This window comes from Rhincodon typus, chromosome 28, assembly GCF_021869965.1.
Source record: "Rhincodon typus isolate 14 chromosome 28, sRhiTyp1.1, whole genome shotgun sequence".
NCBI lineage: Eukaryota > Metazoa > Chordata > Chondrichthyes > Orectolobiformes > Rhincodontidae > Rhincodon > Rhincodon typus.
In genome coordinates, this window is record NC_063359.1 from 40,309,382 (window position 1) to 40,324,103 (window position 14,722).

Genomic DNA, 14,722 nt, shown 5'->3' on the forward strand with positions numbered 1-14,722 from the left:
AGTCAGTGTGTGTGGGAGCTGTACCCCAGTGAGAGTCAGTGTGTGTGTGGGAACCGTACCCGAGTGAGAGTCAGTGTGTGTGGGACTGTACCCCAGTGAGAGTCAGTGTGTGTGTGGGAACCGTACCCCAGTGAGAGTCAGTGTGTGTGGGACTGTACCCCAGTGAGAGTCAGTGTGTGTGGGAACTGTGGTTTAAATAAAAATCTTTGAAAAGAACAGAAATCAAACATTTGCATGAAAGGTCCAAAAATAATGTAAATTCCCAGAAATGCTGCCTTGATCTCTCTGTTTACCTTTTGCTGTCTTTACACCTTCATGAGGTGGAAGGTGAGAGAAATTCTGTGTTTTTTGGATGTGGCGAAGGAAGTGGGGAGAGTCATGTCATTAATAGTCACTTTTCAAACAATTAAACCTTCTCCCCCTCCAACACTCCCATTCCACCAAACCCCCGCCCTCTCATCAGAGTCTTAGACAGTGGGCTCTCAGCCCCAGCACACCTCCTACAAGGGAAGACTTTAGCAACAATTAATGTTAATACTCACCTCCGCTCGAAGTCTGCCAGAAACATGCAGCACACTGATACACCAGCAACGCTGCAGAAAGAGGAAGTTTCAATGAATTTGAGAGTTTGGATAATGTGGGTGGGGTGGCTTGACAAAACACGAGACACAATGTCTCACCCACTTACTGTCATTCACGTGTACATTAATTGGAAGGTTTTGAGCAAGGCTATTCAGCCCATTGTGCGTGGCCTGGACCAGCTCCCTGAAGCTGCTGTTGATATACAATAAGGTGGTGGCATGGTAATGCAGTGGTTTAATTTGGTGATAACCAAAAACTGGTTTTGGCTACAAAGGTGGCAAATTTCCTGAGCTGGCTACAGATTTATTCAACCTGTGCAGAAATATTATCACACACCTCTGAAGCAGCTGAGCCTTGAACCCAGCCCTCCCGGCTCACAGACAAGTTACACTGACTCAAATCGCTCTGAGATTGTATCTTGTTAATTTGCATTTCAAGTGCCTCAATACTCGTTCCAGAACAACCATTGGCCACAGCTCAAGCCACTTGTTGAAATGTTGACTCGGTTCTCTCACTGGGATTGACTCTTGGCCTCAGAACCAATTGGGGCTACCCCCAGCCTGCTTGGGCTGAATGGCAGCAGAAATCTTTCCAGTAGCTGCCCATGGAGAGGCTTTAGCCAGGATCACTACCCAGCTACAGGAGCTGGTCAGCTGCCTCAGCGAATCCACGAGAGATGGGAAAGGGTAGGTCTCACTGTGGCTCAAAGCCCTGCTCTGAACTTTCTTCATTCATTTCCAGGGTGTGGGTGTTGCTGGCTGGGCCCAGCATTTACTGCCCCGTCCCTAGTTGCCCCTTGAGAAGGTGGGTGTGAGCTGCCTTCTTGAACCTCTGCAGTCCTTGTGCTGTGGGTTGACCCACAATACCATTAGGGACGGAATTCCAGGATTTTGACCCCAGTGCCACTGAAGGAATGTGATATATTTCCAAGTCAGGATGGTGAGTGGCTTGGGGGGGCTGGGGGGGGTAGTCTTGCAGGGGGCTGGTGTTCCCATGTGTCTGCTACCATCGTCTTTCTAGATGGAAGTGATCAATATAACAGAAATGTGTCAACACTGAGTAAAGTGTGCAATTTATTTAAGCAATTGTCAACATTAAGAAGGAAAGAGAAGTAACTCTATTAGTGAGCAATAAAGCACTGTTTAAGATACATTTTAAATGTAAAGAAGAAAGTTTTATTGGAGCACAAACATTATCCCCATGTTGGTCTGTTCATCACAGTGCTGCAGAATGCTCACGTTTCCATATCTCAGAATGCCAGGGAAGCTAGTCCGAGACCACTGCGGGTGTGGTGGGAGGGTAGGCAGGATGCTGGGGGACAGGGTGGGCTGTTTTGCTGGTGGTCTGAGAGAAAAGCTCTGAATTGGATCCTTTGGTCATGGGGTGACAGCCGCCCACCACCCCCTCCAGTAAACTGGCTTTAGAACAGGACTGTCAGGAACATTCTGGTCTGGCTAAATGTTTAACACATCCTCACCTCACAGTCCAACACCTGCATTTATAACAAAAAGAGAAATTGCTGGATAAACTCAATGGGTCTGGCAGCATCTCTGCAACTGGATCCTCAGCTTTCTGACCCACAGACCCCAATCAGTGAAGATAGACAACTGCACTTCCTCCACGATAACAATCAATACTTCAGTCCCCCAAGGATGCGTTCTCAGCTGTCTACTGTACTCCCTGTATACTCGCGACTGTGTAGCCAAGTTCTAAACAAATGCCATCTACAAATTTGCTGACAACACCACTGTGGTAGGACGGATATCAAACAAAGAGAGTCAGAATACAGAAAGGAGATAGAGGGCTTGGTGATGTGGTGCAATGAGAACAACTTCTCCCTCAATGTTGGCAAAACTAAAGAACTGATCGTTGACTTCAGAAAGAAAGGAGGAGAATGCGCCCCCATCTACATCAAAGGAACTGAGGTTGAGAGGTTTGAGAGCATCAAGTTTTTAGGAATGATGATAACTGACAACCTGTGCTGAACTTCCCAAGTAGATGCAATGGTCAAGAATGCACAACATCATCTCTTCTCCTCAGGCAGCTCAGGAAATTTGGCATGTCTACAAGGTCCCTCACCAACTTTTACAGATGCACTATTGAAAGCATACTGTCCAGGTGCATATCGGCCTGGTATGGCAACTGCTCTGCCCAGGGCTGTAGGAAACTACAGAAGGTGGTGTGCACAGCCCAGACCATCACAGAAGCCAACCTTCCATCCATGGACTCCATTTACTCACTGCCACGGAAAGGCCAACATCATCAAACTCCCCCATCCCACCCTGGTAATGCTCTCTTCTGCCAGGCAGAAGATACAGAAGCCTGAACACACGCACCAGCAGGTTCAGGAACAGCTTCTTCCCTACCGTTATTAGACTGATGAATGGACATTCAAACTTCAGATAATGCTGATCTTGTTAATGTTGATCATGCCTAGCACACATCCTGTGCAGTGTAACCTGTATGCCTTACTCTATCCAAGTTTTTTTTTCACCCTATGATCTGGATGTCCTTGCTTACTATGATCTGCCTTTACTGCTCGCAAACAAAGCTTTTCACTGTACTTAGGTATATGTGACAATTAATCAAATCAATCGATCAGCCTGCAGAGAAAGAAACAGAGTTAACGTTTCAAGCCAGGTGGCCCATCTTCAGAACTGATAGTCTCTGGGGAAAGGTGGTATATATGCTGATGGGCAGAGGGAAAGTGCAAGCAGATAGATGGGCAACAAATTCTGGGCCAGCTAATGATACCCACATCCCATGAGTGAACAAAAAGAGCCAAGAGAGAGAGAGAAAGGCAGATGAAGGGATGGTTGATGGTAAGCTGGGGGAAAAGAAAAGCTGATAATAGGCCTAATGAGTAGTTGAAAAAGGGTTAGCTGTACTGAAAGCAGCCCATGTGATAACAAGGCCTGGTGTGTGGGGGCTGGGGTAAAGGACATGGAAGGTGCTCAGGCCCTAAAATTATTGAATTCAGTATCGAGTCCTGAAGTTGCAGGGTTCCCAAATGGAAAATGAGGTGTTGTTCTTCCAGCTTGCACTGAGCTTCGCTGGAACACTGCAGTAAGCCAGAGACAGACAAGTTGGCCAGGGAACAGGGTGGTATGGTAAAGTGGCAGGCAACTGGAAGCTCAGGGTCTATTTTGTGAGCAGAACGTAGATGTTCTGTAAAGCGGTCACCCAGTCTATGCTTCGTTTCCCCAGTGTAGGGGAGACCACATTGTGAGCAGCGAATGCAGTAGACTAGATTCTTGGAAGTGCAGGTGAAGTGTTGCTTCACCTGGAAGGTATGTTTGGGCCCTTGGATACTGGGGAGGGAGGAGATAAATGGGCAGGTGTTGCTCCTTCACTGGTTACAGGGAAAGGTGCTGTGGGGGCGAAAGAAGTGTGGACCAGGGTGTCCCAGAGGGAACGGTTCCGGCAGAAGGCAGACAAGAGAGGGGAGGGGAGTATGTGTCTGGTGGTGGCATCTTGCTGGAGGTGGCAGAAATGGCACCTAATGATCCTCTGGATGTGGATGCTGGTGGGATGATCAGTAAGGATAAGGAAAACCCTATTGCTGTTGTGGGAGGGAAGAAAAGGGGTGAGGGCAGAAGTGCAGGAGATGGGTCATACCCTTTCGACAACAGTGCTGGGGAATAGTCAGTGGAGGAAGAAAGGGTACATTTGGGAGGTCCCTTGTCTAAGTTGGAGGTGACAGAGACTGGGGAACTGGGAGAATGGAATAAAGTCTTTACAGGAAGCAGGGTGTAAGAACATATAGTCCAAGTAGCTTTGGGAGTTAAGTCAGTTTATGGTGGATATTGGTTGCCAGTCTATCTCCAGAAATGGACAGAGATGTTGAAGGGAAGAGAGAAGTCAGAGATAGACCAGGTGAAGGTGAGAGCAGGGTGGAATGTGGAAGGAAAATTGATCATTTTCCAATGGCAATTACAATCTCACCCACATCCACACAAATTAGGCTTGAGCTTTTTCCACCTCGGGTGTTGAAATCTGTCGTGGGAGTGTGTGGGACAATATAGAGGGAGCTTTACTCTGTATCTAACCCCATGCTAACCCTGTCCTGGGAGTGGACAGCATAGGGCAAGTTTTAATTTTAGTTTAACAAGTCACAGGAGTTTTGGTTTCAGCTTGGTTGTCTTTTTTCTTTTTCAAAGTTTTCGATGGTGATTGTTAAGATTACAGATAATGAAGCTTACACTTCACTTCTTCATTTCAGTTCAGATTATTTATCTAGACTTGAGCTTCATGACATTCATCTTAACCCTTTCCTTACTGAACCCATTGCCTTATAAACAGCTCTATCTTCAGGGATTCTGAAGCTCGTGACACACAATCAGTACACTAAGTAGCTGGGGGGGAAGGAGGAGGTGGTCTGCTCTGATGTGAAGGGAGCAGTTGGGGCAAAATTGAATCAGTTGAAGTCTCATTTATGTCAGCCAGTTTGTCAGCAGGGGAAATAGGGCTCAGTTTGTCACACCAACAGCTCCTGCCTGATCTCACAGGTACACACACATACAAATATACACAGATTAACAGACACTTGCTCAGAACCGGGAGTGGGATCACGTCAAGGGAAAAAAAATGCAAAATACCAACACAACAGCCGAAACGTAGAAAGCACTCGAGAAACTCTGCAGGTTTAGCAGCAGCTGCTGAGTTCACATTGAGTCCCAATGACCCTTTGTTAGAGCAATATCTAAACTTTTATTTCACACACATGGCAGCTCCAGAGTTTTGAGAAAATTTTTTCAACGGACGTGGGTGGCATCAGCATTTGTTGGCTGTCCCTAGGTGTCATTGAAAAGGTGGGGGTGAGCTGCCTTCTTGAACTGTCACAATGCCCTCAGGGAGGGTATTCCAGGGTTTTGACCCAGCGACTCTGAAGGGATGGCGATAAATTTCAGGATGGTGAGTGGCTCGGCAGGAAACTTGCAGCGGGTGGCGCTCCCATGTGTCTGCTGCCCTTGTCCTTCTGGGTGGAAGTGGTTGTGGGTTTGGGAGGTGCTGTCTGAGGAGCTTTGGTGAGTTTTTGCAGCGCATCTTGTAGAAGTACATACTGTTGCTGAATGGTTTGTGCTGGCAGAGGGAATGAACACTGAAGGTGATGTATTGGTGGCCAATCAAGCAGGCTGCTTTGTTCCTGGATAGTGTCAAGTTTCTTGAGTGTTATTGGAGCTGCACTTATCCAGGCAAGTGGGGAGTATTCCATCGCACTTGTAGAAGGTGGGCAGGCTTTGAGGAGTCAGAAGGCGAGTTACTCGCTGCAGTATTCCCAGCTTCTGACCTGCTCTTGTAGCTACAATGCTTACTGTTACGGTCTGGTCTAAAAACAGAAACAGGCAACTTTATGAGAGGAAGTGGCTGATTTAGTGAGATTACCATCTCATTCAGAACTTGACAGCATGACAGAGACAGATTCTGCCAGCAGACTCTGATGAGGGTGTTGGAATCATCTGGAGTTCTCTGGTTGTTTGGCAAATAGTAACAACGGCAAAGAAGGAAACTCTATCAGTTCTAGATTCCAATCTTCAGGGTCCTGCTGCATAGTGAATGGAGATGGAAATGGGAGTTGGGGGGGTGAGCTGGTCCTGTGATGCTGTCTTTGCTGAACAGCCTGCTGGCATTCAACATCAAGAGCTGCCATATGAGAATGGGATCCATGCGTGAACTCTGGAAGAACCGCTGCCACTCGCGGGAGGTGCAGGCAGGTGGTGGTAGTGGGCAGGGGGAGAGAGAGAGTAGCTAAAGAGCAGAGGCTGTGGTTACTGGTGAAGAGGTCATTCCTGAAACATGATCGTGGAGAACGCTCCACACCTATACCATACTTGACCGCAAATGCCCTGCTGTTAACTCCCTTCCACATACAGCAGAGTCCCATTCACTCCTTCCCAGCCTCCCCACAGGGTCAACACAAACCATTTGTAATTAATAAAATAACTTTTAATAAAACATAATATGTTGTGCTACAGCAATGAGAACAAATTCAATTAAAGAGGGCCCAGGGAGATGATAGTGATGATGTGCAGTTTTGTCACTACCTTTCTGAACAGCATTATTTACTGCACCTCAAAATTTAACTCCAGAAAACACTAACAGTCCATTCCTCATGACTAAAACATTGAGAACATTAAAAGTAATTAGTGAATCCCCTTCCTCCAGTTGTTTGTACGCTGTGTCTGTTGATCAATTTGGATTCAGCAATCGAGGGAAGCAGTCCTCCATCCTGCTCTTGTTTCCAAACACAGTGAGGGGAAACCATCCATAAACCTGGGAGGTCTTCTCCTGAAATTAAAAAGAACACATCACTACAATTGGCAGAATCACAAAGTGTACACAAGGGCCAATACTCAATGGCCCATTCCTCTGGCAAAAGTGCTACGCCCTGCCCACACCACTTCAGGACTTGGCTTTGCTGCAGCCTCCTCTTACTGAAGCTGTCTGCAAAACCTTTCATCTCCCCGCAACCTCCAAACACCCAGACCATAGATACTCCTCCTCCTGTGCTGCCTAATGACCAATCTCAATCCTCATTCCCAACTGTAAACCAGGAGATTCCAGTAGCACAGATCAGGTAGTTGGATAAAGAGGGTAGAGAACAGGATGATGGTGTGCAGCAGATTCACTGTCAATGAAGCAGCAAACTGGCCAGTACAGGCAATCAAATATACAGCACTGAAAGAGGCCATAGCCCAACCAGACAATGATGGGCTCTCTGTTCCTCATGACCGTTCTGCCTGACCCCCCACTCAAACACAAACATAGAAACTGGGTGCAGGAGTAGGCCATTCGGCCCTTCGAGCCTGCACTGCCATTCAGTATGATCAAGGTTGATCATGAAATCTCAGTATCCCATCCCCACCCTCTCCCCATATCTCTTGGTCCCTTTAGCCGCAAGGGCCATGTCCAGCTCTCTCTTGAATATATCTAACATAACGTCCCCTGGGGGAGAGAATTCCACAGGTTCTTTCAACAAGTTCTTTCTCATCTCAGTCCTGAATGGCTTACCCCTTATTCTTCGATGGTGACCCCTTGTTCTGGACTTCCCCCAACATCAGGAACATTCTTCCTGCATCTAGCCTGCCCAGTCCCATCAGGATTTTATGTTTCTACGAGATTCCCCCTCATTCTTCTAAATTCCAGTGAGTACAAGCCCAGTCGATCCAGTATTTTCCCCCTATGTCAGTCCTGCCATCCTGGGAATCAGTCTGGTGAACCTTCGCTGGACTCCCTCAATAGCAAGAATGTCCTTCCTCAGAGTAGAGGGCCAAAACTGCACGCAATACTCAAGGTGTGGCCTCACCAAGGCCCTGTGTAACTGCAGCAAGACATCCTTACTCCGATACTCAAACCCTCTCACTATGAAGGCCAGCATGCCATTACCTTTCCTCACCGCCTGCTGCACCCGCATGCCAACCTTCAGCAACTGTTCCACCATGACACCCAGGGCTCGTTACACTCATTCCTTTTGGTCTCTGCCACCATCACCCTTAAATCTTACACTGAGAAAAAAAATTCTCATCTGCCTCAAATGGGCAACCCCTGATCTTTAAATAGTAGCCCTTAGTTTGAGATTCTTCCCCAACAGGAAACATCCTTTCAACCCGCCTAGTGCGACCCCTTGAACTGTTTCCAACACACCACAGAGTAGGTAAAACTGTACTCTGTATTCCAGATCCAGTGCTGTGTAACTGAACCATAACCTCCCTTCTTTTGTATTCACTTCCCCTCACAATAAACAGTAACAGTGTAATAGCTATCCCAATTACTTACAATACCTGAATACAGAAGTGGGGTGGGTTTGGATGGGGTGCTGTTCAGAGGATTGATGTGGATGCAATGGGCTGAATGGCCTGCTTTCCACACTGTAGGGATTCTATGAAGCTGAGGTTCTCTGTATCTCTGTGTGAGTTGTGTTGTAGAGGTGCACTAAGATATCTCTATTATTTCGATAGCAAGCTTTTTTAATCCTCTTGCCAAAATGGACAACATCACATTTTACTCCATTTCCCAGATCTTTGTCCACTTAGCTTCTTTGCGCCTTTTTGGCTATTTAGCACAAAATTAAATCTGAGATTTCTCCTGCTATTTGTTATTCTGCAGCTCTCAGATAAGGAGCTAACTGGGGTACAACAGTTGCTCAGGCTTAGATTCTCTCTGCACCTCTACAACACAACTCACACAGAGATACAGAGAACCTCAGCTTCATAGAATCCCTACAGTGTGGAAAGCAGGCCATTCAGCCCATTGCATCCACATCAATCCTCTGAACAGCACCCCATCCAAACCCACCCCACTTCTGTAACCCTGCATTCCCCATGGCTAACCTTCCTAGCGTGCAGGTCCCTGCACACTATGGCGATTTAACATGGTCAATCCAGCTAATCTGCACATCTTTGGACTGTGGGAGGAAACCCACACACAGACACGGGGAGAACGTGTGGAGTTTGCACAGACAGCAGCCCAAGGCTGGAATCAAACCTGGGTCCCTGGTGCTGTGAGGCAGCAGTGCTAACTACTGAGCCACTGCTTCTCAACACCAGCCATGTGAAGACCTCACCTGCTAAATTCTACTGCTATAATGTCCACCTGAGAGGACACAACTAGATCCTTTGGTCACTACCTTGAGCTGGAGATAGGGAACTGGGTCCAGTGTCCTATCCAATATTTCTCCCTGAACCAATACCACTTTCATGGCCAAACAATCATTTCTTTTAAACTGTCACAGCTGTTTGTAGGGGCTTGCTCCGTGCCAACTACCTGCTACTTACCCCTACACTGTAGAGACTACACTTCATAAATCTCATCACTGGTTGTAAAGTATTTTTGGAATGTTCCAAGGACTGAAAGGCTATCTAGAAACTCATGTCCTTTATTTACCCCATTCTCACTCATTGGTGCCTGAGAGTTTTTCCAAGTGTACGTCACCCTGCACCAATATATCTTCACTATGAAGCATAAGGGGACAAAAGTGAAGCATCAGGGGACAAAAGTGAAGCACAAGTCCTGGACTCTAGTACAAGTATTATTTTAAGATAATGATTTAATACTGATTATTTCTCAATGACAAACGCAGCCACAAAAAAGTTGCAACATCAGAAACTACTTTCATTCTCAGTCACTAGTAATTTCTGCTGACAGCTAACCATTTCATCCCCAGGGCAATCACTCAGCGTTTTTTCCTTGGCCGGAGGTTCCATCTGGACACCACTTCTGTTTCACTTGTGGGGGCAATAGTTTGTTCTGGGGCAGAGGGCTGTTCTGAGGGAGGCTGCTCTTCCACTGTTTCCTGTTAAATTGATAAAACAACAGAATTATAATGCAGCGAACAACATGCAAACCCCTGTCCAAGGTGCCATTCTTCACTCAGGTAATGATGGCAGCTTCTCCACCATGAGGGCACCACTTGCAAGTCAGGTCCCACAACTTTCCAATAGGACTTGCTGGGCACAGGAGTCTGTGCTGGCTGGTACAGCGCTTCATGCTCCACTGGACAGGGCGATACAGGCAGATGGGGGAGGCAGGGAGAGGCAACGAAATAGCAGGGCAGGGTGGATGACGGTGCCCTCATAATTTAACCCTTTATGTCTTTTAGGCAAAACCAGGGTGCCTAGCAGAATGAAGCTGCAAACCAGACAAAAACCTCATTTCGGATTTTTAAAAATCTTTAAGTTTAGATCATTCAGCCACAGACACAGTCATAAACAATTGGACCTTGAAGTCGACATGTCAAATCAATGTGACAAACCAACTATGAATTGGTTTTGGGATGATAAGGCCAGCATTGGTCACCTGTTCAGGCCATTTCAGAGGGCAGTTCATTTCAAGGACATGGCATTGAGTCTGGAGTCACATGTAACCCAGATCAGGAAACGGCAGTAGATTTTCTTCCCTGGGCATTACAACAATTGACAGTGCTTTCATGGTCACTGTCACTAAGACTAGATTTATATTCCAGACTTTTATAAACTTAATTTAACTTCCAGCAAAATATAACAAAGAACTCTGAATGCTGGAGATCTGAAACTAAACCTGGCAAAACTCAGCAGGCCTGGCAGCATCCTGGGGGAAAAAAAAAAACTTTACATTTCAAGTCTGGTAACTTTGTCAGAGCAGACAGCAGCTGGGGAAAAGTGGTATTTATGAAGACAAGGGGGATAGGGGCATGGATGGACAGAAGGTGTGTGAACAGTTGGAGATCCATTCCCTTCTCCCTTTCCCCACTCCTCCACTAACTATTTCTTCAGCATAAATACCACTTTTCCCTAGATACTATCAGTTCTGAAGAAGTGTCACCAGGCTTGAAAAGTCAACTCTGCTTTTTTCCCCCATGGATGCTGCCAGGCCTGCTGAGTTTCTCCAGCAATTTCTGATTTTGTTAACTTCCAGCAATCTGCAATAGTGGGTTTTGAATCCACATCTCCAGAGCATTAGCCCGGTCCTCTGGATTACGCACCAGGTGACATTACTACTACACTGCCATCTTGCCATGGTTATTCCTGCAGCACAAAAGCTGGTTGCAAAGCAGATGGGAGCAAGACAGACGCAGACAGAGACCAGCAATCACTACACGTTTTGACTGATGTATTTCTGTAACACCCTCCCCCCATTCAAACTCACGTGCTGGTTATTTCTGCTTTCCAAGCCTCCCTGTCCCCAGTACGCAGCCACAGCAGCAATGAAAGTTGAATGATAGCATCTGGATCAGTGAGATCATGGAGTCCCTACTCACTCTGCTCTGGGCTTTGCTCACTTGTTCAACACACAACTAACGTTTTTAACCCCAACTTCCTTTTCCATAAAAAACTGAACAATGACAAAGAAACAGGCACGGACTTCCTGTATTCAGACAGTCTGCCTCGATTACCGGCTGGCTCGTCTATGTGAACATTTAACCCTTCCTACAGTAAACATTTCACTAGTGCCAGAGCACTATTTGGTGCAGCAACTCCCAGCTCCCAGGGAAAAAAAATAAAACAAATAAACCCTTCATTACTGGTTGGGGTGACTCGTGTGTTGACCCTGGGTGGTTTAGAGACTGTACTGACTGGGTTATCCGGAAATGGAGGGCTGAAACCTCAGTGTGGTTATTTAATACCAACTGGAAAAGTGACCAGAACTGTAGGACTGTCATTCACAACCTCAACTGGCTCATGAAGGCCACAGCGCCCTCACCCCAAGAAAAAAAAAAAAGGTATCTCCTGCCCTAACCCAATCTGGACTGATATGTAACTCCAGTCCCACCAATGGTGGCTGACCATTAACTGTCCTACTCAATGTATCAAACCCACTGCCATTAAAAGTGAATCTTTTTTCTTCTTCTCTCAGTGGGTGAGGGACTCCCCTTTGAAACTCTTCCTCATAAGACGGTGGAAACAGTGTCTTTGGATACTTTTAAGGCAGAGGTGGCTAGATTCTTGATAAAAGGAGAACGAACAAAAGAGAAGTACAGCACAGGTACAGACCCTTCAGCCCTCCAAGCCTGTGCCGATCATCATGCCCTAATTAAACTTAAAAAAACCCTTCTGCACCTATTTGGTCCATATCTCCATTCCCTCCCTATTCATGTAACCATGCAGATGCCTCTTAAATGACACCAATGTGCCTGCTTCCACCATCTCCTCTGGCAGCACGTTCCAGGCTCCTGCCACTCAGAAAAACCTCCCTCGCACATCTCCCTTAAACCTTACCCCCTTCTCAACTTGAACCTGTGGTCCCTTGTAATTGAAACTTCAACCCTGGGGAAAAAGCCTCTGACTATCCACCCTATCTATGCCTCTCAATTTTGTAGACCTGTATCAGGTCTCCTCTCAGCTGCCATCTTTCCAGTGAAAACAATCCTAGTCTTTTTAACCTTTCCTCATAGCCAATGCCCTCGAGACCGGGCAACATCCCGGTGAACCTTCTCTGCACTCTCTCTAAAGCTTCCACGTCCTTCTGATAATGTAGTGACCAAAACTACTCCAATACTCCAAATGCAGCCTAACAAGGGTTTTATATAGCTGCGATAACAAGGTGTAGAGCTGGATGAACACAGCAGGCCAAGCAGCATCAGAGGAGCAGGAAAGCTGACGTTTCGGGCCTAGACCCTTCTTCAGAAATGGGGGAGGGGAAGGGGGTTCTGAAATAAAGGGGGGGGGGGGTCGGGGGGTGGGAGGCGGATAGAAGATGGATAAAGGAGAAGATAGGTGGAGAGCAGACAGACAGGTCAAAGAGGCGGGGATGGAGCCAGTAAAGGTGAGTGTAGGTGCAGAGTTAGGGAGGAGATAGGTCAGTCCAGGGAGGACGGACAGGTCAAGGGGGCGGGATGAGGCTAGTAGGTAGGAGATGGGGGTAGGGCTTGAGGTGGGAGGAGGGGATAGGTGGGAGGAAGGACAGGTTAGGGAGGCGGGGACAAGCTGGGCCGGTTTTGGGATGCGGCTGGGGGAGGGGAGATTTTGAAGCTTGTGAAGTCCACATTGATACCATTAGGCTGCAGGGTTCCCAAGCAAAACATGAGGTGCTGTTCCTGCAACTTTCGGGTGGCATCGTTGTGGCACTGCAGGAGGCCCAGGATGGACATGTCGTCAAAGGAATGGGAGGGGGAGTTGAAATGGTTCGCGACTGGGAGGTGCAGTTGTTTAGTGCGAACCGAGCATAGGTGTTCTGCAAAGCGGCCCCCCAGCCTCCGCTTGGTTTCCCTGATGTAGAGGAGGCCACAACGGGAACAGCAGATGCAGTATACCACATTAGCAGATGTGCAGGTGAACATCTGTTTGATGTGGAAGGTCTTCTTGGGGCCTGGGATGAGGGTGAGGGGGGAGGTGTAGCACTTCCTGCAGTTGCAGGGAAAAGTGCCGGGTGTGGTGGGGCTGGAGGGGTGTGGTGCGAACAAGGGAGTCACGGATAGAGTGGTCCCTCTGGAAAGCAGATAAGGGTGGGGAGGGAAAAATGTCTTTGGTGGTGGGGTCAGATTGCAGATGGTGGAAGTGTCGCCATACTACAACTGACCTCTACATCGCCGAGGCCAGACGCCAGACGCCAGCTCTCTAACACTTCCTCCTACCGCCCCCTTGATCATGACCCCACCCCCGACCACCAAAACATCATCTCCCAAACCATCCACAACCTCATCACTTCAGGTGACCTCCCACCCACAGCCTCCAACCTCATCGATCCCCAACCCCGCACCACCCGCTTCTATCTCCTTCCCAAAATCCACAAACCTGACTGCCCTGGTTGACCCATTGTCTCTGCCTGCTCCTGTCCCACCAAACTTATCTCTACTTATCTCGACTCCACGTTCTCCCCCTTGGTCCAGGAACTCCCCACCTACATCCATGACACCACCCACGCCCTCCACCTCTTCCAAAACTTCCAATTCCCTGGTCCCCAACACCTCATCTTTACCATGGACATCCAGTCCCTATACACCTACATTCCCCATACTGATGGCCTAAAGGCCCTCAGCTTCTTCCTGTCCTGCAGGCCCGACCAGTCCCCCTCCACTGACACCCTCATCTGCTCAGCCGAACTCATCCTCACCCTTAACAACTTCTCTTTCAATTCCTCCCACTTCCTACAGACAAAGGGGATGGCCATGGGTACCTGCATGGGCCCAAGCTATGCCTGCCTCTTTGTAGGTTACGTGGAACAATCCCTCTTCCAAAGCTACACTGGCCCTAATCCCCACCTCTTCCTCCGTTACATTGATGACTGTATCGGCGGCGCCTCATGCTCCCACGAGGAGCCAGCAGTTCATCCACTTCACCAGCAACTTCCACCCCAACCTTAAGCTCACCTGGACCATCTCTGATATCTCTCTCTCCTTCCTGGACCCCTCTGTTTCCATCTCTAGCAACCACCTAGACCGATACCCATTTCAAGCCCACCGACTCCCACAGCTACCTAGAATACACCTCCTCCCACCCACCTTCCTGCAAAAATGCCATCCCCTATTCCCTCGCCTCCGCCGCATCTGCTCCCAGGATGAGGCATTCCACTCCCGAACATCTCAGATGTCCTCGTTTTTCAAGGACCGCAACATCCACCCCCTCAGTGGTCGAGAACGCCCTTGACCGTGTCTCCCGCATTTCCCGCAACTCATCCCTCACACCCCCTCCCCACAATAACAACCAAAACAGAATCCCCCTCGTCC

The 14,722-nt window shown here is 47.9% G+C and overlaps 2 protein-coding genes across 2 annotated transcripts in view; both read right to left on the reverse strand.

Moving 5' to 3' along the window:
- Positions 1 to 588, reverse strand: part of LOC109925873 (caspase recruitment domain-containing protein 9-like) — a 26,367-nt gene extending 25,779 nt beyond the window's left edge. Inside the window, exon 1 of the mRNA XM_048613416.1 lies at positions 543 to 588. The gene's annotated coding sequence lies outside the window, so the exon portion shown is untranslated. The remainder of the gene's footprint in view (positions 1 to 542) is intronic.
- Positions 589 to 6,506: 5,918 nt separating this feature from the next.
- The window catches only part of LOC109923868 (small nuclear RNA activating complex, polypeptide 4), a 38,492-nt gene continuing 30,276 nt past the window's right edge, over positions 6,507 to 14,722 (reverse strand). The window contains exons 17-18 of the mRNA XM_048613417.1: positions 9,732 to 9,874; positions 6,507 to 6,870 (exon numbers count right to left, since the gene is read on the reverse strand). Of these exons, the coding sequence (XP_048469374.1) occupies positions 9,755 to 9,874 (120 nt within the window). The 3' untranslated portion in view covers positions 6,507 to 6,870; positions 9,732 to 9,754. The remainder of the gene's footprint in view (positions 6,871 to 9,731; positions 9,875 to 14,722) is intronic.